Source organism: Larus michahellis, chromosome 7, assembly GCF_964199755.1.
Source record: "Larus michahellis chromosome 7, bLarMic1.1, whole genome shotgun sequence".
In the NCBI taxonomy this organism is placed as follows: Eukaryota; Metazoa; Chordata; class Aves; order Charadriiformes; family Laridae; genus Larus; species Larus michahellis.
Window position 1 is genome coordinate 21,063,639 of NC_133902.1, and position 23,263 is coordinate 21,086,901.

General features: G+C 44.5%; 1 protein-coding gene across 50 annotated transcripts in view; it reads right to left on the reverse strand.

The window, feature by feature from the left end:
- MAP2 (microtubule associated protein 2) overlaps nucleotides 1-23,263 on the reverse strand; it is a 226,399-nt gene that overhangs the window by 5,811 nt on the left and 197,325 nt on the right. For 46 of the 50 annotated variants that reach the window (XM_074594921.1, XM_074594939.1, XM_074594926.1 and 43 more), the window contains 3 exons: nucleotides 22,561-22,622; nucleotides 16,667-16,820; nucleotides 14,078-14,421 (listed from right to left, as the gene is read on the reverse strand). In XM_074594921.1, the coding sequence (XP_074451022.1) occupies nucleotides 14,078-14,421; nucleotides 16,667-16,820; nucleotides 22,561-22,622 (560 nt within the window). The remainder of the gene's footprint in view (nucleotides 1-14,077; nucleotides 14,422-16,666; nucleotides 16,821-22,560; nucleotides 22,623-23,263) is intronic. The other 4 variants (XM_074594933.1, XM_074594903.1, XM_074594900.1 and 1 more) reach the window with 1 other exon arrangement.

Consider the following 23,263-nt stretch of genomic DNA (forward strand, 5'->3'; position numbering starts at 1 on the left):
GGGTTAAGCTTTACTAATAGCAAAATGAAGAGGAGGACAAAGCAGATCAGCTTGTGGGTTCTTCCTAAAATGTTTCTGAGCCTCCTCTGAGGGTGGATGCTCTGCAGCCCTGCATGCAGCAGGACCCATCCCGTTTGCTTCTGCTCTTGAATGTGCACCCTGGCAACCAGGAATATTTCAGGGACTGTTTTTATTTTTTTCTCTACCATCTGTTTCGTATTTTTCTGCGTCTAAATATGGCGTGCATTTCAGCTCAATCCACTATGGAGAGTCTGATGAATCTACAGACGCACCTGCTGCAGCTGTACCTGAGCTGGCTGGCGTGGAAGCAGCCGGCGCGGCGGTGCTCACCGATGGCAGTGGCATGGCCCTGCTCAGCCAGGCAGCAACACGGCCACCCCCCTCCTCCGGCTGCTCTGTGCCCCGCTGCCGGCCGCGCTGAGCCCGGCTCGGGAATAGCCACGGAGCGACACTCCTGCCTCGCTGCGCTCCCGACTCGCTCCCAGATGCAGCCCAAAATCACAGTACTGCGTTAGCAGGTCTTAGGAAGCTGCAGCCCCTCCAGGCCAGATGAGAGCTCCAGGGTGACTGCAATGCCACTGGTTTGCTCACATCACCAGCAGTGACTTAAGCCAGCACTAGTGGATGTACCGAGTCTGTTTGGATCAGACGTGCCCACGCCATCAGCTCTTCCATCTGAGGGGAGATCATTTCCATCAGAGGGGTCAGAGCCACCTTAAGCTATTCCAGCACGACTGCTAGAACTAAGGGGTGTCGGGTCAAACCCTGAGCAACATCGGTTTGTTACACTGGAATAATGCCGTGACATTAGCACTTAGCACGCTGGCTGATCAAACTCTCTCTCTGAGCTTTCTTTGTCCTTACACTTTATTTCTCTTCTTCTTCCTCTCAGGTTAGCTGAGGAAGGACTGATGCAGTGGAAGATGACCAACTGTGAGGCTGGAGTCTCGCTGTGAGCTGGACTCTTTCTGGAACTTACTTTCTTGGGCCACTCCCACGAAAGGCACTGAACCATTTTTGCTCACACGGGACTTTCACTGTCAGCACCCTCGGGCGTTTAGAGATAACCCTTCTTTTCTCGTTTCCTTTTCCCATCCACTTTCTGGAAATACGTGCTCTGTGGAGAAGGATCAGGAGGCCACCGCTGCATACACAGGGCTCACACGACTACCAGATCAGACTCAGGCGTGAAACAGCAGCGAGAAGGGAAGTAGTGCTCAGAGGAAGGGAGACAGAGGGGTCTAGCTGTGCAAGGTGGGTCACCACAGTGGAGATGCCTGTTCACAGGGTGTCTGTGCTACTTACATTTCCTCCCCCTGCAGAATGTTTGATGTTATCTCTGGAACCACACCGGGACTGAATATCACTAAAATCGATCTTCTTGTTTAAAATCCTAACCTAAAAGGAATCGGAGGTGACTTACTATATACCATACACACACTCCACCGGGCTGCAGGACAAGGGAGACAGGGTAATTTTTCCTCCTGCTGTGACTCCTTTATCTGATTCTTATATTGAAATGCGAGAAAGTAAACCACACCAACCTCCATGCTTAGTGTGTTAACACAGCATATGTAAATGTACTATGCTGCTCTGTCTCACAAAGCGGTGGTGAAATACAAAGGGGCAAGTTTTTACACCGGGAGATATGAGAGGTGGCTTTTCCCTGAAAAGCTCAAAGAACTCCTTGCTTTCCTGGACATAGTCCTTGCACAGCCTGTCCTCAGCTGTCGAGTGATGGCCAGTGTTTCTGCTAAACTGGCCACAAGGAGAAGATGGAAACCCTCATTCCCACAGCTCGGCACTCCAGCCTTTGATGCAGAAATCCCAGATCCAGCCAGCTCAAGCACAGGTTGAAATCCTGAGTTATTTTGCCCTTTCTCCTGCCGTGCAGCCATAACAGCAACTACATTCATACAACAGGCCTCACAGCATCCTGTGAAAGGGGACTGACAAAATTAATTAAACTGAAGTCAGAGCAATCTACTGCTCTCTCTCTTTACTATCTTTCAGTAAAAGGCCATGCAGAATACAACAGCATCTGGAAACATACAGCTGCAATCATTGCTTCTTGATTTCTGGTGCTGGCCACATAGTTGGTCACAACAACTTTCTGGTGCTAGCAGCACTGTGCTTCTCTCCTGGGCTCTTTGTTTCTGGCAGAACTTTCCCTTGATGGTGCCAGTCTCCCTTCCAGATGCCAGGAGCCTGCAGTTTTTCTGTTACTGTAGCCACAGATGCACTGCAGGTATATGACAGTGCCTAGAGGTGAATTCTGCAAAGGGAAGGCCGAGTCGCCCCATGACTGACCCCCATCTTGAGCTCCATGTCGAAGCAGTCCCTCCAGCTGGCAGAACTCAGGTGCCACCAATGACTGTCCTCGCAGGGAACGATGTGCTGCTGGATGGCTGTTACCAGTAGGCAGGAACAAGTGGGTGCCGGGCACACACCTGAGTGACACCGCTTCAAGACTTCGTTATGAGCAAGGGCAAGGGACTGTGCTCACTGGTGCTAATTAGGCTTTTCAGGTGTGTGAGAAGCCATTTCTGGTCAAGGCCGCACCTGCCTTCGTTGCACCAGGAGCTTTTACTTACTCAAAGAGTACCACCCATGCAGCTTATTCTTTCTCTGGGTTAAATATGAAGTCTTTATTCTGATGGATAAGAGAGGGGGAGAGATACACCAGGGTACCTTAGTGTGGCTTCTTACCACTCCGGGAACACAAAGCAGCTGCAAACCAGCTGAAGTGGTCACTGGGAGGAAGAAGAATCCTGTGCAGTTTCTGCTTCCTGGCTTCAGGTCCCCAAACTGCCCCAGGCTCCCCGATAAATCTGAGACAAATCATTCCCTCTGCACCTCACCTCTCCAAACTAGGAAAAGACTATTTGCTCCCTTGCAGGGATATTGTATTGCGCAGCTCTTGGCTCCTGCAGTGGGGATAATGTCACATTTTAGATAACAACTTGAATCCTCTAGCTCTAAGCACCTGGAGTGCACTCTTGACTTAGGCCCAGTAAACTCCAAGAAGAAATTTTCAGAGGGCCACACTTTGCAGCTAATGTGAAGAATTTCTTCACAGCAAGCTGTTTCATGGGTTCCCCTCATTACATATAACATAAACACTCCATCACTCAAACCATTAGGATGTTAAGTGTTCTCTCGCTTTAATAGGTAAAGATCTGTGATGATGGCATGCTCAGCAATAAGGGTGATGGCAGCACCAGAAAACTCCACAACTGGTAGGTCACCTTCAGAAGGGCATCTCCAGGAGGCAAAATGACTTCTGTCCTTCTCTCCCCTATCTGCTTAATCCGTCCAAATAAACCAATGTACACTCAAACACGAAGGCAAATGCCTTTAGAGTTTTATGCTTCTGCTTTCTCTCACTACACTATTTGTTTCAAAATCTACCCCAGTACTATACAAGACAGGTGCCACATCAGTTACAGAAACACACGTCAGATGTGCAGTCAGATCTGGCTCCCAGACAGCTTCAGGCCAGACACAACTGGGCAGAACAGAAAGCCTTCCTAGCACTTTCTGCGTGCATCTCGCTCAGCAATGGATCACCGGCACCTCTTAGCAATGGCTGCAGGGATGCATCTGCTCTGAAAATGCTGACTTAGGGGTCATGACAAGACCTCAGCACTGCGGACTGGGGGCCTGTAGCTTAAAAATGGAGCCAAAGCAAGGTGAAAAGTTGAGAGGGTGCCTTTGATCAAGTGCCTAAGGGTTGATTTGCAGCCGGGAAGTCTGACAGTTTATGAGTCTCGTGGCCCATGGACCTGGCAAGCAGATATGTAAAGGACCAATCATCTCAATTATCCTCTTTGTCTCACTGGGTGAAACGTGCCCCTGCGTAGAGGGGCCAGCAGGAGACCTATGTATCATTTATGTCCTATGCTAAGGGCTGAAGTGAGTTGAATGATGTGGATGTATTCTGTGGGTCATCTGGCACAAGGAAGAACTGCACCAATCCATGTTTTTCCCGATGACCTGTTTCTCCCTATCCTGGAATATACCCTTGCACATATTTAAATCACGACTGCCCTCTATAACCGAGTGTTCCACAAGCTAACGGAGCCTTGTTTCCTACAGATTAAGGCTTTAAACTGATTAATCCCTCCATCCTGTATTCTTCAGCAAGCCCTATCCCCTCTTGCCAGCAATGTATCCCAAGTTTTCTCCCAGGTCTGCTAGACTGGGCAAATAGAAGCCAATACACAACTGGCCAGCTGTTTGTTGTCTCTGATTGTGCAGAAGGGGCCGAGTTATCACGGCCTTTCCCCCAACGAGACTGTTTTCCAAGTCTCTGTTTCGTATCCACTCAGCAACTATCACTCAAGGTGGAGGGACTGCCTGTGTTTCTAACCAGTGCTCCCTTGCCAGAGCTGGCTGAAATGGGCCAACAAGTTACAAATGAGTTGAGCAAGGCTGAGACTGCCAGCCAGACAGCATGACTGCACGAGCTTTGTTTCCTTTGAGAAATCAGACTTTAAACATCAGAGGGTGAGTACCAGAGAGGGACAGGAACTATTTAGGCTAAAGAGAAACTTTGGCTCATAAACAAAGAATGTAAACTGACTGTGAATTATTTTAAGCTGGAATCTAGAGGGAAATTTGAAACTATCAGAGCAGGGAATCTCTGGAACTGCCTGCCAAGGGAACAGAGCTATGACAAGAAAACGGTAAACTTCTGTGATGGCACTTGATGAAAGTGCCACAATGAAAGGAATTAGATGATGCAGCTGCCTATGACAGAGACAGCCGGAACACCATGACTCACCAGAAAGGTCTCTGTGTTCCTGAATGTGTATGTACATCTTGTGTGGGGGTGGAGGTGTGGTAGGAATGTATATATATGCACTTCAGTTGTGCTGCACGTTAAATGAAAGATCAAGCCTGCTCATGCTCTCATTCAGGAAAGAGAACATTTTAGTCTGTGGCAGAAACAGGACTGCTTTCTATTCACACTCACTAAACATCCCACGAGATAATGTCTTGACAGACTCCCTCATAACCCTTGCGCTGACCTGCCAGTCTGAAATGTGTGCATTCTCTTCCGATGGGACATTGGTTTGCCCACGTTTGCTGGGCAGGGCCTGCAAGTTAGTATTTAGATCAGGACTAAGCTGAAGTTCCTCAGCATTTGTCATATCCACGTGAAGTAAACCATAGTGGAAAAATTAAGCCTTACAGGCAATACTGGGTTTGGTCCACAAAACCCACATTGGCCAAGGATAAAAATGGCTTGTGTCTGAAGCCCTGGAAGTCTTACAGACCTTACCCCCACCCTGTCCTCTGGTGACTCCTCAGCAGAGGTCCAGAAGTGAAGTGCAGGGCAGCCTCTGCCGACATACGCACAGTGCCACCTCACTGGCTCACACGGCTTGTAGGTAGTCCCCAGCAGGAATCAGGCACTGTGCTCCAATACTTTCTGTGCTCTTTGAACGCTATCTGTCAAAGCATCGAGAGATGAACAACAAACCAGCCTCTGATTAGAAGAGAATGTACACATTTATGGGTAGCCTGCTGGGAAACCAAGTGTTGAAGGTATTTTTCTCAGAGTTCATTTAGATGAGGCGCACATTGATCCGCACTCAGCAGGGAAAACTCTAAAACTCCCTTCCTACATACCGTGGCCCAACTGGCAATCTAAACACGAAGGGGCTGTGGTCCGAGGGCAGCACCTACACTAGATGAGAGGAGATGGTTTGGGTCACACTGACTAACATCAGGAGACGTGACAGGCTGGCAATACCCGTGAATCTCCCAGTTAGATATATGTCTCCCTATGACTGTTCACAGAAAGTGAATTTGGATTTCAGAGTCTCCACATCCAACAGTCTCCAGGCTGAGGATCTGGAGCAGACTCTCCTCTGTCAGTACTGCACCACTGTAATTAAGATTAGCAAAAATTTGTAGAAAGACTGAGTGGAAGGCAAAGACACACAAGAGAGAATTTAGTCCAGTTGTGCCTCACTGCTGAAGAAAACATCCATGATTGAAAAGTGCTTATGAAAGAGAAAGAATTATGTTCCATTGCTGCCCAGAATCATTTAGTTCAGCGGCTTTTCACAACAAGAGGGATAGCCCCTAACTTACCAGCATCTGGGCAGAGAATCCATAAACAGCTTCCCTCCTGCGGCTTACTACTCTGGTACACATCAAAACAAAGATACTCAAAGAACAAAAATTGTGATGCTGATAAAATTACAGGCTCTGTATATATTTTCCAAGAAGCTGATGATTATGTTCTCCCTGCTTTGCAATTATGGCCTCTGAGAAGCTCTACCACAAACACTGTGCCATAAGCATTTAAAAATACTCTTGGCTCCACTTGCCTTTTGAACATGCTGTGGGGCTGCGACATTAGGAAAAGCTCCCAGACCCCTAACAACTTATCAAAGAGGGCAGGTTCTTACCACACCATCACAGTGATTTGACACAGCTGCATGCCAGGAACTAGATATTATTTGAAAGTTTGGTCTCCTAGTTAGCACAGAGATTGAGTGAGACAAGAGCTGGTCCAGCATAGGACGCAAGGTTAATGTTAAAACCTGATTAGAATCAAGAGGCAGCTCTCAGTGCTTCCAAATCTATATGCCACCAAGGACAGATGATACTACAGTTCTCATGCTCCTGGCAGAGGCTACAGGTAGATGAAAAGGAGGGGGAAGGGTATTTATTTGATCTAGCAAAGCCCTTGAAGAGAAAGACTGTGCCTCAGACTTTCCACATCTGCAAACAGAGCTTGTGCTCATGTCCAGCCTTTGCACTACTGAAATCACTGGATACACACACCAGCAAAGCTGCCGGCCTACAAGCCTGTGAGATTCAAAATAAAAAGCTGTGCTGGAACATAGGCGAAATAACGTACCATCCTCATCTTGCTCTTAGCTCAGGGTGAACAAGATAGGTCCATTTCTGACTTTTAAAAATGTACCCAGAGACAGACACTGAGCATGTAATGTTACAGCCTGAACAGCTAAACTGTGGAACAATTACCAACAACTGAAAACAGGTACTTTCAATGGAAAGCATCAGTAAAATAGGTGTCTTGCAATCAGCCATGACTTTAACACTTGCCTAGGGACAATGATGGCTGATTTACAAGCTTCTTCCTACCTATTTGCAAATAACTATCCATCTGACCAACAAGGTTGCCACGCTGAACTAGGCATGTCCCTACCAATAAAGGGAGAAGGGCCTACAGAGGAACACTGAGAGGTTTTGCATAATTGTGCTGGGAAGTACAAAGTCAAACGACCACTTTCCCTGCCAAAGAGTTTACAGTCAAGAGACAGCAGCTGGATTTAACAGACAGCTCAAGGAAGTGCAAGATCCACATGAGAGGAACTGTAACACGTGTTCTGTAATCATGCTCCTTGCTAAATCTGGGGAGCTGATCAAAAGAATAGTAAAACAAGCTGAAGGAGATTCAGGCACATCAAATAAAAAAGATCCTAGGGGCTCAATTAGTCCAGTTTAATCACAGGATTCTTGTTTTAGTACTCCCTTAAACAAAACCCCAACCAAACAGATTTTGCTAAACTACAGAGTTTGATACTTAAATTTTAGAGGCAACTGTCCCTACTCATGGGAAGAGTACTAATAGCTTCAAATACCAAGTGTTGAGCATCAAGTATCACAGTTTGCAAATCAGTTCCCTTATCTTTAAGAAGGGATGAGTTTTGAGTCACTGTCTGGATTTTCTTTACTCCAGTATAATGGAGAAAATGAGGTTGTTCTGTTCAAGTTCAAAAAAATATTGTGTTTATCTCTTCATGCAAGCTGGCTTTTCCAAAGATCAGCAGGTGTGTATCCCATAGCATCTCTTTTTATTGTTCAAATCCAAATTTCCAAGACAAAAATGGAGGTTTTTATCCTTTCCTTTCCTGTCCTTTCCCATGTAGCAAAATAAACTCTTTTTCTCATCTTCCTATGCACGACAGAACACCATTATATGACTAAACAGCTCTGGTCCAGATTATGTATTGCCTGAACATTTTTCCCAAAAGAACAACCTTCCCCATTTTATTGCCAAAATGCAGACTAGTTAGAGCTCAGCTGAAAATGCCTCCTCTGCTGAACTTGTTGCTGGGATGACTCAGATTTTCACAGCAATTTATGTCCTGGTAATTTCAATCTACTCTAGGAAAAATCCCAGCTTCTCCCCTTGCTATTAACAACAGTACGGTACATCACGGATGGGATTTGTCTGCTGTAATATTAGCCGGCTAAGAGTTGGAACTGGTCACTTAAGCTGCCACTATAGTCGCTGGAAAGATGCTGAATCCTCCAGACAGTGATACCTTCAACTCTAGCCAGACACATCAAACACACCGACTGTCAGAAATCAGGGCGCTGCTGCTAACTGCCTGCAAAAGAGGGAGAAGCATCAACTTGCGGCTACTGTAGTCAGTGGAAGCTTTGCTACTGGCGAGAGCCCCATCAGAAAGCTTGTGACCTTCCTGATGGTGGCTCACAGTTTGTCCTCAATGAGCACGATGCACATTTTACAGACGGTTGAGGCACAGCAGTGACGTTACTCTGTCCCAGCCACATAGAAAGTGAATGTCAAATCTGGAAAAAACGTCCCAATTCCCTGCTCATTTCCACCAACCAAACACTTTTCCTCAAAGACACTTTCTGAAACTTGCTAGAGCCTGGCAACGATTGCTTCATTTTTCTAAAATACGAGTCAGGAAGAAGGATCTTCCTTTTTATCCAGAATAATTCAAGGCTTAACTGTACAGACTGTACTCGGGCAAGCCTTCTATTAAATGAGTGCAGACTGAACACAGGAGCTGCAAGATGTTATTTCTGTACAATCTGCAATGATCAGTCAAAATTCTAAATTTCAAAAATTTAAAAATTACGGTTTTGAGCTGTGACAGAGTTTTGAAATTGTGCCTGAAAGTCCTCATTTCTCTTTGCATTTGTAGATCTGCAATTAACAAAGAATGAATTAATTTCTAATTTTCAGTCCCAAATAAATCCCTTCAAACATCCCGTAAATCCACAAAACCGGGAATGTGTAAAGGAAACACAAGCAGACTGCAGAGACGAATTTATCTTACAGTTATGAACTGCTGACTTGGTAAATGCACAAACTTATTCCAGTGAATGCAGCTAACAGTGTGGAAACAGTTGCCTTCCAGTCTCTCGTTAGCTAAGTACTTTAACAACAGCCAGGTTACAGCAGTCCACTCTGAACAGCTGCCTCCTGTGGCTCTGGTTTGGGAAAGCACCAAAGCCTGAACACTGCAGCTCGTTTATGTTCATCGTTGTCCTGAGCAGGGACGTTCTCAAGGTGTTGTCTCACTTATGCTGCAGATCACCATGGATTGGAGAAAAAGCTCATGATGTGCCAGAAGGAGATGGGAGACATGACGGGACCCAGTAACAACTCAGTCTGCCGGTTTTGCTAAGCCTGTATTCTCCACTACCTTTTAGGACGCTTTTCATCAACCAGTGCAACAATAGCATATAATCTAGATCTTCAGATTAATTTTTGGGCTGTCATCAGTGCTTGTAACACGGTGCAAAGATATGTGAAATAGGAGGAAGAGGAGCTACAAGATGCCGTCTCAAGGGGAACTCGCTGAACGCCCTTTTAAGCTGCAGTTCTGCCAGGAGGCGCTCAGCTCTTGGTGGGACACCAGACCTGTCCGTCTCTGCACTGACTTTGCATCCTGGCAGACTGTAGCTGAAGCAGGGGACGCTTCAGGAGCCTGCAGCTCTGGGTCATAAATGGTGATGATGGGGGCGTTGGGTGGGGGTGTGCTGTGGTGGAATCTCTCCTGCCATCCAAACTGATTTTGAACCTAACAAAAAACTGTGCAAAGACAACACCAGACATCCATCCAAGCCTCCTCCTCTGCCCAGCTCTGAGATGTCTTATCCTTCCCTGTGCCAGTCTCTTTTATCATTTAATGCAGAAGCCTATTCTTCTTGACAGCATTTTTGTGGTTTCTGGACAGGTTCTACTGAATAGTTGTGTCAACAATTTAGCTAGACTTTCTGACCCATGACTAAATGCACTTTGTTTTCTGCAGTTTAGGGAAGATGAAGTTCTCTCAATCTTCCTAAAAACCTTCAGGGAACACTTCATTCTTCAAAATGGCTTAGGTATTTCATTTTTCTGTATGTCATCTTACTTCTTACAAGGTGCCTGGCTGTTACTAGAGTTAGTGATATTTTAAATCTTGTGCACGCCATTCTAGTCGGTACAGCTCCGTTCACTTTGATGAAGCTATGCTGATTCACATCCACTCAAGTTCTTGCCCATGGCTGAGTTCTGATGTATATGTTTTAAGATTAAAAGATATCTATGTTGGCATTATCTTTGGTTGCTGGCCTATGATGCTTTATAAATACTCTGCCTGGTCAGTAATGAAAAAATTCAACTGGTGCACTTTTGTACTCCAATATGGTACAAACCACATCCATGGGCAGAATTTCAAGAAGAAAAAAAATATCCAAACAGAAAAGAAAAAAACCGTTCTTGGCATCTGAAACAGATTTCCAAGCCCTTCCCCCAGTTCCTCCATGCTTCCCTTGGGCTGTCTGAGAAATAACAGATGCAAATGGGTTACTTTTGAGAGCACAGCATTTCCTCCACAGCTGATGCGGTGCGAAAATCCATCTGAAGCCCAGCAGACATACCCATGAGCAAGTCGCCTCTGAGCTTTGCCAAGAACGATACATTTCACCATATTCTACTATAAAGAGAAAACCAGACAACCACGTACTGGCTGCATCACAGAGCAGAGAAGCCCTCATTTCTCCAGACTGCAGAATACCAATGAAACGCATGCTCATTCCTAGTAGACGCTTAAGGCAGTGCAAAGTTAGCTTGCTTCTTCCCCTAGAAGCATGCTCTTGTTTTTTAAATCTTTTTTCCCCTGCCAGGTGGAGCGATTTCTCTCCTTTTCTTTGTTTCTGTGGCTGGCAAGTCAGGGATGAAGTAAAATCGGGCTGCTGTCTGATGAGTTTTTGATGAAATTGAAGGCTGAAGCACTGCATTTCTTGATTTATTTAGCATTCAGACATCCCCTGCTTCTTCATTTCTCAACCTCAACCTCTGGCAGTTTCGGAATGCGGCTGCTTTCTCTAGGACAGCTGTAAGCTAAGAAAAGACCTCGGTGCTAGGTTCAGATACGCCTCTGGTAAAAGGATAGTCTGTCTCCAAATGACACTTTTGGGCTGCATATCTGTATTCCTTTAGTGATTTGCATGTCATGTTTATGTAGTTAACTTGCCCAGATATATGCTGGCTTTTTGTCTGCTTGTTTTTCCTGTCGTTATTGCTATCAGCACTTCCAGTTCAGGTTATAAAACTTGAGCAGCTTTCTGTTCGTTTCATGTATCATCACTAAAAACAGATAGCGTATAGCAGCTCATTTCAGCCAGCGCAATATCTGCCACTAGACATTAACTAAGTGAGCAGACACAAGGAAATGAAATTAGCTTTCATGTGTTCCTCTTGCAGACTCTATAAAATTCAACTGCCAAAACTGGAAAAGAATTAATCCTAAACCCTCTTGTCTAGACCGAGCAACTATGGCATAAAGGAGACAAAAAGGAAAAGCTCAGCAAGTCTCTCTTTGCCCAGCCCACAGCTCGGTGGCCACGTAACACTGGGAATTAAGAAAAGCTTTAGCTTCAGTGACATATGTCCACCCAGCAGGTTTCCCCTGTTATCCCTGAAAGAGTGAAACGCCAACCTCTGTGCCACTACCCAGCAAAGACTCTGCAGAACTGCTAAGGAAAGGTAGCTGTCTAGGCATGGTGTTTACAAAGAAACGCAGTTCGCTGTGGCCCCCTGGTCTCGCAGGGCTGCTGCGGTCCACCGAGAGTAACAGGGAGGAGGAGGTGGCGAACATGGTGCTGGTTTCAAGCCCCATGCCCAGCAGCTGGGCTCGTTATGAGGAACGCCAGTCCAGATGCAGAGTCTGAACCTGTGTTCTGAGCCTCCTGCAGCCCCTGCGCACCCTGACCATCTGCCATGCAGTATGTCAAACAGGAGCTGAACTCCCATACAAAATAATTACCCTGACAATTGTCAAAATAAAGGCAGAAGAACCTTTGCTGCGGCATTATCTTCTTGAATTTATCTGAGTAACTGGCTCCTGTCCAAGTCCTGGAAAGCTCTGAATGTGTTAATTTACCATGAAAACAGGATGAACGCTCAAGAGATACCTCACTGTTTAATACATGAACCTGTGGGTTTTTTTTTTCTCTGGAAGACCTGCAGCAGGCATAGGGTTGCAATGTTAAGCTTTGATCCAATTTATTATTTTTTTCCTGAGACAGCATTACGCAAACCTCACTGTTCTGTATATTCCACTCTGTATTCCAAAACTCATATACATATATATATATGTATGTATGTATATAAAAGTATCTAATCTGGAAACACTATGCAACCCAGCTTCCTGGGAAGTCTTCTTTTCAGGACAGCTGAATGGGGGACCGTGTTATTTAGCCCGATGTCCTGTCCCTGCAGGTAGTTGAGAAGTGAACCTTTTACAAAGCGCTCACGCTGCCACACTGCTGTAACTCAGCAATCTCAGCGAAGTAAAAGGGAGCTGGGGGCACTACGTGTTTTCGTCACGGGGTTGTGTCCAGAATCAATATGGTGTCCCTGCCCAAGGCAGGAGGGTTGGAACTAGATGATCTTTAAGGTCCCTTCTGACCCGAACCATTCTATGATTCTATGAATACGAAACGCAAAGGTACTTTTTACAAAAAATAAATCAACACAGTTGGTTACACCCACAAGACAGAGTTGCCCATATTTTTAGCATAAATGTTGGTAAGTTATATTCTTTTTCCTCATTCAGCCTCTTTGTCTCTAAATAGGATTTCTTTCAGGTTATAAATGGCTTTATAAATTTTTAAACATTAATAAAATGGAGCGCTTCATCCTGTAAGCTAGAACAACAGTTTTTCCAACTGAAAAGACAAACAAATTGCTTGGACATAATTTTGGCTTTTAATGTCATCTGTGTTACCATTTCTGCATTGCCCAAAAATGAGAGAAGACTGTTCCAGCTCTGGCCACAGCTCTGCTTGGTGGGGCATCAAGCAAAGACCCTTCAGAGGAAGGTATAAGCACCATACCTAGGGAAGATTTATAGTATTTCCTGTCTGATCTTTCCTCAGTCTCCAAAAGGTTCTGCTTAGCTAAAAGCCTACATGTTTTCTGTCCTTTCCAAAGTTTGGTAAGTTCTGTCTGTAGTAACAGGGGATTTTGCTACCCAACACATCTTCAGTCCTTAGCTGAAAGCAATCCTCATGACGGTGTGTTTCATTGCATAAGTCTGCAAGGTATGAAACTATGTCTTTTTTTCAGCTTTTAATTGGATCAACACAACATGTCCCTGAATTCTTGTTCTTTCAGACAGTGAGAACAGAAAATCCTGATCTGCCTTCTTAGGCATTCACCTTTTCTTATTTTATATACATTCTCCAGTTTATACAATTTAAGCCCTATTTCTGCTTATTCAAACCCTGCAGCAAGGAAAACACTTAAGTCTAATATCTGTCCCCTCCCATCATCTTTAACTTGGGGTGGATTTACCAGGTTGGGGGCTGCAACACTCATTAACATCACCCAAAACAGTGCACATCACGTAAAATGCCACAGGAAAAGGTCATGGTGCTATGCAGTCCTGCTAACATCTATTTAAGTTGAATTTGAACTTGCTTGAATTAAAATAAGTCTCTTCCATTTGCTGGTATTGATGAAGAAGCAGCAACTGCTGAGACTCAGGCTGAAACACGTGTATGGCACGGAGTGCAAACTCTTGTTTAAAATTTTTCAACTGATTTCAGTGAGGCACTGCTAGTTTTCAGGTAACAAAATACTTTTCTGAAGATTGTCCTGGCCCCTGTCATTTAACGTCACTTAACCAACCAATGTATACGGACCACAGAAGTGGCACTTGCAAGGCAACTCAAAATGGCTCCCACCCCATCCCAATCCCAAAGGTGCACACATAAGACTAAATCATACACGGATAAACATAAAGAGTGGAATCCTTACCTGCCCGCCTTTGGGCTGGTATTTGATGTTATCTGTTGATCCAATTTTGGACCTGACGTTCTTGAGGTCAGGCAGAGGCTGATTAATAACTCGTAGCTGCTTTGGAGTGGCTGGAGATTTAGGAGGAGTGCGAATTATAGCAACTTTTTTCTCAGTAGGTACCAGTATGGCAGATTTGGGGGTCCCAGGAGTGTGTGGGGTTCTGGAGTAGCTGGGTGTCCCTGGAGTGCCGGGGGTCCGGGAGGCATAGCTTGGTGGTGTCCCTGGAGTGATGGCAGTGGAGCCAGGAGTAGTGGGGGTAGAAGTTCCACTTTTTCCTGTTCTGCTACGAATTGGCTCTGATCCTACGTGCAAGAAAAAGCCCAGCATTAGACCCACAGAAATGCAGCTCTTCCTCCCTCTCTGCCTCCCAAGACTGCATCCCTGTGTGCGAGGCAAGATACAGCTCTGAGATGGCTGCGGTAGTGCTGGAACCATGTCTGTCTCTGTGTCTTATTTTGCTAATCGACCCGCCAGGAGCTACCTTCTCACGTGTGGCTGAGCTGGTGAACTGCCCACATGGTGACCGAGCTCTTCACTCTGTAACACAGGCGTGCTTCCCACAACACCCGCGCTTTCTGCAAAACCTCCTCAACAAGGCACAATATCACATCCGTTTCCCTCTCGGGGAAAGGACTAGAAATACCCTTGGAAATTAACGTTTGGGACTTCATCTGACAAGCCGACTAACCAGTAAGAATGTTTTCACCAATTTCAATGTATTCGGGCGTCAAACTAGAGAGCAGAGAAAATGCTGACTGTAATCCTGAAACTCTGAGTGCCTGGCTGCTGCTGGTCCCCCGGTGGCCGCAGCTGAACCCTGGGTGAGCTTTCGGCTGATGAGTAAATCACAGCTGTCTTGTGTGGGTGGGCAGATGTCCCTCACGTTCAATTGCTATTTTTCATTAGCGCAGTGAAAGAAAGCAATTACAGAAGGCAACCTTGATTAGAAGTCACATTCTAGTTGCATCTGCACGCAAGCTAAAAATAAATAAATCCTGTATTTATTTATTACATTTATTTATTTATTTATTACATTCAGTGTTTATGGCATTGCCAGTCCTTTTCACTGAGCACAAGATCAGTTTAGTAGTGGCATTGTGCTTTCCGCAGCCAGCTCTGCTGGTAACTCCCAAACACAAATGAACAGAAGCCGAGCTATCTCCATATGCTGCTTGAAGCAAAGCTTTGCTGAGAATACTCTGGGAGAGAAAGACCAATCCAACCCCCAAAGCCCGAGAACCCCAATGCTGAATGGGCACATACATGTTTTCACCTTTAAAATGTTCAGGAATTATAAATCCAATGGGCCTCTCTAGACCATCTAGTGGGATTAATCAAAATCTTATTTAATCTATTTGTTAATCATTCTGTTTATTTAATGGTAGTGGACCAAACACAAGGCATTCTTTCCACTGGGGTCCTGGAGAAACTCTTTACTCTATGTGGTTCATTGGACAGATTGAACATACCCTACTCTCACCTCCAGTTTCCCTGAATGGTTTCTTTCTTTCCAAACCAACCCTAAATCAGAAATTTCTCACTACAGCAACTGAGACAGAAAGGGAATGACTTTTTTTTTCCATCTCCCTGCAGCTTTGGAATATTTATTTTTCATTCCTCGGCCCTTCACCACGTTGGCAAATGCTCAATGGTCTCTCACTTCTAGTCAGCAGAATGGGCTGCTGTGCCAGCTGCAGGTCACTCTGCTTACAAAGGGTCTCTGTTTTACCCTTGGAGCATCACCCGAGAATTTCAAAGGACTTTTTTTGGCAGAATTTAATTATCTACTTCCCTTAAGCTGTCTTAAAAGGGACTGAGATCGGTTTCTAAAGAGAGAAACCAGAGGAATTCCTATTGGAAAGCAGGGACCCACATCAAGGTTCTGAGGCCTGGGCTGAATGCAAATCTATCTAAAAGTTCTGAGGGTATTTGGTAAAATTCTCTTTATCCTGTAACTTCTTTTAGCTTGTGTTTTGATAACATTGGTCCTCATAAAAGGACCTTGCTGGTTTACTATCCTAACTTTCCCCAATGAGTCACTCTGCTAGCTAACATCTCAATTCTCACCAGAGTTTTTACCCTAGGATTAGAGCACAGGGAGATCATTACTGTGAAACAGCAAGTTAATGACCATAATGTTAGGTTTACTTTTCCATGATCCATCAGAATATTTTATATTGCCTACTTCACGTTTGTCACATTTTTGTTGCTGCTGTTTGCAAATGCCCTGTAAACTATCTTACCCAGCTCCGACCACCCTGCAAAGGCATTTTCTAATATTAGCAATTAGTCTGAAGAGCAGTCCTAGCTCTGGGCGTTGCAGACTGTGGAAAGGGTGCACGCTGTCCCCGGTGTCAAGCCCTTGCAGCTCAGCACTTGCCGGCTGAACAAAAAAGGTCTGTGGGGCTCTGATTGCCAACAGCATACCCCAGACCTTCCCCTCCACATAAAAGGTAGGGACACACCACGCTACAGCAATGTGACAAATCTAACAAGGATGGGAGACGTTCACAGCAGTAGGAGAGGGTTAATATGCAAAAAACGTACGGGTGGTCCGTCGTACTGAAGAGGAAAGGGAAGCTGTGAGGGAGAGAGAGTTCTCCTCTCTGTCTCGGTCTCCTGATACACCTCTTCGAGGAGGAAGGATAGAGGAAGGTCTCGGTAGAGAGGAACGCTTTTCGGGGCTCTTGCTTACTCCATCCTAATAGCAGCAAAATAAAAAAAGGAAGATTTAGTTTTCAAAACTCACTCTCTGGGCTGCGATTTCTCTCAACCTATACACAGAGGAGGAAACCTCGTCCTACGGGCCCAGGTTTCTGTCCACCCAAGCAGCTGTAGGGATCCAGCCACCTCCACGCTCCGCTCAGCTCCCTGGTGCTTCAGCACTGCATCGCCACACCCAGCTTCTGAGCTACTGAAGACAGATACAGATACTCTTGACCTAAATGAGCATGGATTCCACATTTGGTTCTTGATAAGGAACAAGTGCTTTTTACTGCAAGTTGAAAGTAAAAAAATTGTCTGGTGTTCAGGTGTGACATTCTTATGTAAATTTGCCTGCAAAGTACCTGCAGTACTGGTGCCCAGAATATACCCCACACTATATTGTTAGGTGATGCATGATTTTTGCATTTTTGAACACTAACTTGTAATCTTATTATGGAGAAACATTTTTAGCTACAGCTTATTTTTTGAGTGCAGGACTGTTAATCCCGGTGTCTTATTTCCTTCCATACTCGTCTTTTTACTTTTTGAAATCAGCAGATACCTTCTTTTTACCAGAGGTAGAGCAAGGGACACGTATGTTAGAATATTTTTGAACTTATGGGATGGGCAGCCAAAGACAGTCTTGCATAAGCAGATAGTATTCCCAAAGGCAAATATGATGATGGTCCCAACCAGTAAAAGACACACCAAGCATAGTGTTACACAGAAGACGGAAGTCAACAGTGAAAATAGTTCTAAAATGGGGATAGTCATCAACTCAGCATGAAGTACATTTGAAACGCAAGTGAAATGTAAACATGGGAAAACTAGGATGGACTGCCAAACATCTCTTTAAATTTGTACTGGAACTTCTTCAACGTGGTCCCATGCATATATCAAATTAGGTTCCTAGAGCACTTGGCTTCCGCCCTTATTGCTGGTGATTAGAACTGTACCCTCCTACACTGGGGACTGAATTTGTTTTAAGAGAATATTAACTGGTTGAAAATTACATTTTTTAAACTCGGAAGGCAAATTAGTACTGCTGCTCTTTGCCACTTACCCACATGCAAATGGGTGCAACTTCTTAGCAGTCAATGAAGCAGCATCCACACCATCAATAGGAAGAAGACACGTCCTTCTAGTGATGACTTATTTCACTTATGTTTCCTCTGGACAATCTCCTCTGTTTTTATCCATTTCATAGCACAAATCTTGTAGCCTGATAATCAGTTTTCCTGCCACTGGATGTAAGTAATCCCATGTAAGCTTCACAGAGAATTACTCAAATTCAGTGGGGAGAGAATGTGATCCATGGAATTCACCTACACATCTCCAAGCTAACTCTCTCTACCAACTCTGCTACCTTACCTTAGCATCTGATTTTGAGTAGGGCAAGCAGTCTCTTGGGCCTGCTGAGGAGGGCCGTACATAGTAACTGTCTGTATCGAGAAAAGTGGCCCCTTTAGTAGTTAATGAGCAAGCTGAGCTGGGTCTTGGAGGAAGCAATGACTTTGCTCTAGACTTTGAGGCAGGAATCTTTGACAAAGAGGCAGTCTAGTCATGAGAAAACAAACAAAAGAAAACACAACATGAAGCTGGACAAAAGGAAAACACATGCAACATGGACACACACAAAAAAAAAAGGCAAGCTATGAATTAATACTTTTCCTGTATCTGGTAATGGTGTCTATGCAGTTCTGACATGCATGAAAGTTTTAGTTCTGTGTTTGACTGAAACCCTCTGGGTCTGGACAGAGTTACTGATTCTAGGAAGTGCCTTTTTCTGCAGATGCTTTTTTTTTTTCTTGTGTTAATAGGACAAAACTGGTGCCGGGTATGGCATTTAACTGGTACAGCTGCTGGTTGGCTGCATTGGAAGCAAGTGCAAAACTACAGGAGCACCAAGAGATCTTAGTCCTTTAAAACTAACGTGTGCATTTGAAATACATCCCTCCAGGCTACAGTCAAGAATAAAGAATCGTAACAGCAAAGTTACACCAGTATGCCCACAATGGCAGAACGACATGACAGCATTGCTTCTTGTGCCACTGTGTACACACAAAATCCTTAATGCACCCCAAACACTGTATTCTGTGCATTTGGTGTCACTCTATAAAGGGACAATGTGGAGTCCTGGGATGAGGAAACTCGTATATGGTTGAAAGGCTGACAAGATAGATATGTCATTGTGTTCAGATTCTTGTCTCATTTTGAATCATAATACCCCACTGAAGGACCACTTAAACATTGATAGGACAGATTGAAAATTCTTCATTGACACTCAGGAGCACCTAACTGCTTTGCAAAAAGGAATTTCCTTGAAAGAGAACAGGGCTACTTACTCAAGCAACACTTTTTTTTCTCCCACGGGTATTAACTGATACTACAAAGAACAATTGCAAGGCTGTTACCTTGGCAATGTAGTCCTGATTCTCTCTCTATTCATACAAGCATGAAGTTACACACAGAACCAATCCCAATGGGCCTGTAATTATGAGATTTGGTACAGAACTTTAGCCGCAAAAAATTTGGCATTAGATTTAAGTGATTCACCTAGAGTTTCTCTATGTTCAGAAAAGATGTCTGAGTTACTCCTTAAGTTGTCTTTGTTAGAAAATAAGAAAATGTGTTGTCAGCTCTCTGTTGATAGGCGTCTGGCTTAGGCTACATACTCAGCCTACAGAAAACTGAGGCGGGTGTGCTGAATGTCATTCCTCACACCATCAACATGATTAAGAGTTGCAGAACTTTGTAACAAACAATTCCAGTCCTACCACACAGCTGAGAGACTTCTACTGGATATCATCATCCATATTTCCCATCAAATATGAGAAAAAACTTTACGGTGAGGGTGACAGAGAGCTGGAACAGGCTGCCCAGGGCGGTTGTGGGGTCCCCTTCTCTGGAGACTTTCAAGACTCGCCTGCGTGCAGTCCTGAGTCATGTGCTCTGGGCAATCCTGCTTTAGCAGGGGAGTTGGACTAGGTGATTTCTAGAGGTCCCTTCCAACTCTGAAAAATTCTGTGATTCTGTAATACCAAGTAGCTCTACTGAGCAAGACAAGAAATTAGTTCAAAGGATGGAAATGCTTCACTAGCAAGAACATATTCCTAGAATGAGTTTTGCAACACATTTACGTCTCTTTCTTTTAATACTTATTTCACTGCCCGAGAATACACAGAATAAAATCAGTGAATAATTATTTTAAACAGAAACAGAAAAATATGTGTTTCTGTCACATCAAAGGCTTCTCCAGGCTTTGACTGATTTGTCATAGTTCAATTTACAGGTCCCATCCACTTGTGAAACTTGGGACCACGTTTACAAATCCGCTAAGGTGTTTATTGATGCTGAAACTCTGTGGAAGCAGGGTATCATGTTGGGTGGCTCCAAGAAGCAGACGTTCTGCAAACACCTTTCACCTGGTCTTCTGAACTTGAGATAAACTAAGCATGCACAGTTTGAGGCCCAAATGTTCATTCAGTGGTTTTCATGTTTTTCAGCTTCCAGGTCATGCAAAATGTTTCCCCTAACAAGACTGGAGAATTTTTACAGATTAAGGTTCTAGGCACAACGTAGAGCCCTCATCCTTTTCACTCATATTGCACACAGTGTCCTCCTTGAACATGTGCATCTCACAGGGATGCTAAAGCTGGATGAGACTGAGATCTCTCAATGGAACAGCTGGAGAAAAGGAATGCACTGCTCCGAGATTACCACAGTCTAGATCCCCTCAGTGTTACTTAGGGAGCAAGGCACTTTCTAGCACCAGCTATAGCAGCAGAATCTGGCCCAACCAGCTTTCAGTGACATGCTCAAGGCTGGTAGAGCAAGCAAAGAAACAAAATGCCAGTGCTTTGCCCAGAAAACTATTCTTATTCTCTGTTAGCAATGCATTACCTTTGGCCTCTGTTATAATTCATGTGGCTGGAAGTACCAGCTGTGCACAGGTCAAAGATCTGTGTAACCCTGACTAAGACTCAGGGATTGCTGAAGCTGGGATGCAGAAAACCCCACTTTATTTCAGAGGCATTCCTAACACCTGGCGCGTGTTCTCATCATCTCGCTACCGCAGGTACACAGCTCCTTCCAGCAGATGGAACTGCTTAGCCTTTCCTGAACTTGTTCTGCAAAGCAGCATGTAAACTGTAGTTTGAAGATGGGTAACAAAACTGACCAGGTTGGGTGATCTAACATTACCAGTGGAGAGGAAAAGGCTGCACTTGATGGACACAAAAACTGAAAATCGGGAAGAAACACAACAAAAAGGGAGAGGCCCTTATAAAAGCAGAGGTGAAGCCAAGGCACAGAAGAGAAAATGTCCAAGAGACGCACGAGTGTGGCAACCAGAGAAGTGAGGCAACAGGGAGAGAAAGTAAGCAAGGGACAGACTTCTGATCTTTACCATAATGTTAAGAGACAGGAATAAGAAAGGTGTACAGAAAGCACATAATTTCAGAGAATGATTTTGCAGTGCTTGTACTTAGAGCACTCCATGAATAATGATGACTCTGAAAATGGGCTAGTATTCACTTATTTTGAGTAAGTGTTGATCACCCCCAAGAAAAGAGAGTAATAAACCATACTGTTGACTCAGGCCAGAAACCTATCCAGATATTTCTTACTCTACTAGTAAAGAAGCTCTAGTAGTTTCCTACTTATGAGCTGAAATGGGTCAGACCTGAAAAACCACATGAAATCCCAGAATCCATGGCTGAATTCAGGTCTAAATTTCACAGCTCCTCCAAAGCCTCCAATCAGTTATGCTACTCTCATCATTAACAATTTCTTACGATTCATAAGTAATGCACAGCACTTTATGAGACAGAGTTTTTTGTTCCCCAAAGAATTTAGCGATCTGGTTAGACAGATGAAACAAATCAGCTGTGGAAGATACTAGGAAATTTAGAGGAATCCTAAGGAACTTCTTCATTGTTAATGATGGCTGACAACAACAAAGCATCGTCATGCTGCAGATGTGAGTTAGCACGAGTGAGTGTCATGTAAAAAACAGTTGCCCAGGGGATAGCAAAAGGAAGGTGGTTTCCTGGGGACTGTGGAGTGGTGGGCCAGGAAGAGCGCAGGGCGAGCATGGGAGCAGGGCGGAGAGGCACGGCGGGACTTGCTGAAAGAAACTCAGCCGAGGAGAGCCAGGCACAGGGAGCAGAACAGGCTGCAGGGCAGCTGAAGGCAGGGCATGCAGCCGCCAGGTTAAAACACAGACAGAAACCAGTGGTACGGGAAACGGCCGTTCAGAAAGCTCTTCATTGTACATGAAATGCTACTGGCCAATACCTTCTACGCACCACGAGCTCTGCAGAACGCAGGGCTACGTAACGGTGCCTCAGAAGACACCCAGTGAGGGATTCTGCCTGCCCAGCAGTCACGCTTGCCGGCAGCACCAGCTGGGTGCCGCACAAAGGGCCAAGGTGCAGAGTTTATCCAGAGGATGACCCGCCTCAAAATGCTGAACAACATCCAACTCCTGCAGCTTGGAGTCTGTGTGCCCCCCGGGGTCTGCAAACTGTCATCATCTGCTGCCCGGGACTGTAATTCAGAGGTTATTCAGGAAAGGTGGTTTTAATTACCCTTTTAAATGAAAAATGAATATGGCAAATAAATGTTAAATGGAACACAAATTTTAAGTGGAACACACACTTACTGAATTAACACAAAAAGATCTGAACTAAGGACAAAAGAAGATTATAAAGACGAATGATGATTTTACTCACTGAGAGTTTTTCCTTCGCTTGTTTAAATACACCAGGAGCCTGGTTTGTTTCACCACCTGCTGCTGAGAGACCCAAAGAAAGACAAAGACTTGATAGTTAAAAACATTAATAACAAGCATTTCCACTTAGTACACTTTACACTTGTTAGAACAATTAAGAGCCTTGGAACTACTGTGCAAAGCAATCACCTTGTGAATTACTCTGTGAACTGTATGCAGAAATGTACCTGCCTTAAAAATCTCCTATATTCACTATACTTGAGGTAAAATGGTATTCTACACATTTCAAACAAATCAAAATTTTTTATTCACGTACCTAGAAGTCTAGAAACTACAGTAAAAAGTTCAAGAAATAGCTGATAACTATAAGAGGCTCTAGTTCTGAAGGTCAATCCTCAGACACCTTAGCATCCTGATTTTCGGGACTGTCCTCTAAAAATTAGGCTCCTTTAAGTAATCCACAAATGAAACTTTTAAGAGAAGCCCCTGAAATCACCACTTTTCAAAATATTAGCCAACATTCCTAGTGGAGAGAGAGATTCACTGCTGAATTATCATCCTAGTTGCATCAACAAGGTCAGTGTGCCGTGGGTCAACCAAGCCCTCAGACTTCAGCCATTCAAATGATACGTGGGACATCAAGCACGTTAATTCAGTACTTCATTTATCTGATACAACATGGTTTGAGGTAAAATTTTTCTATG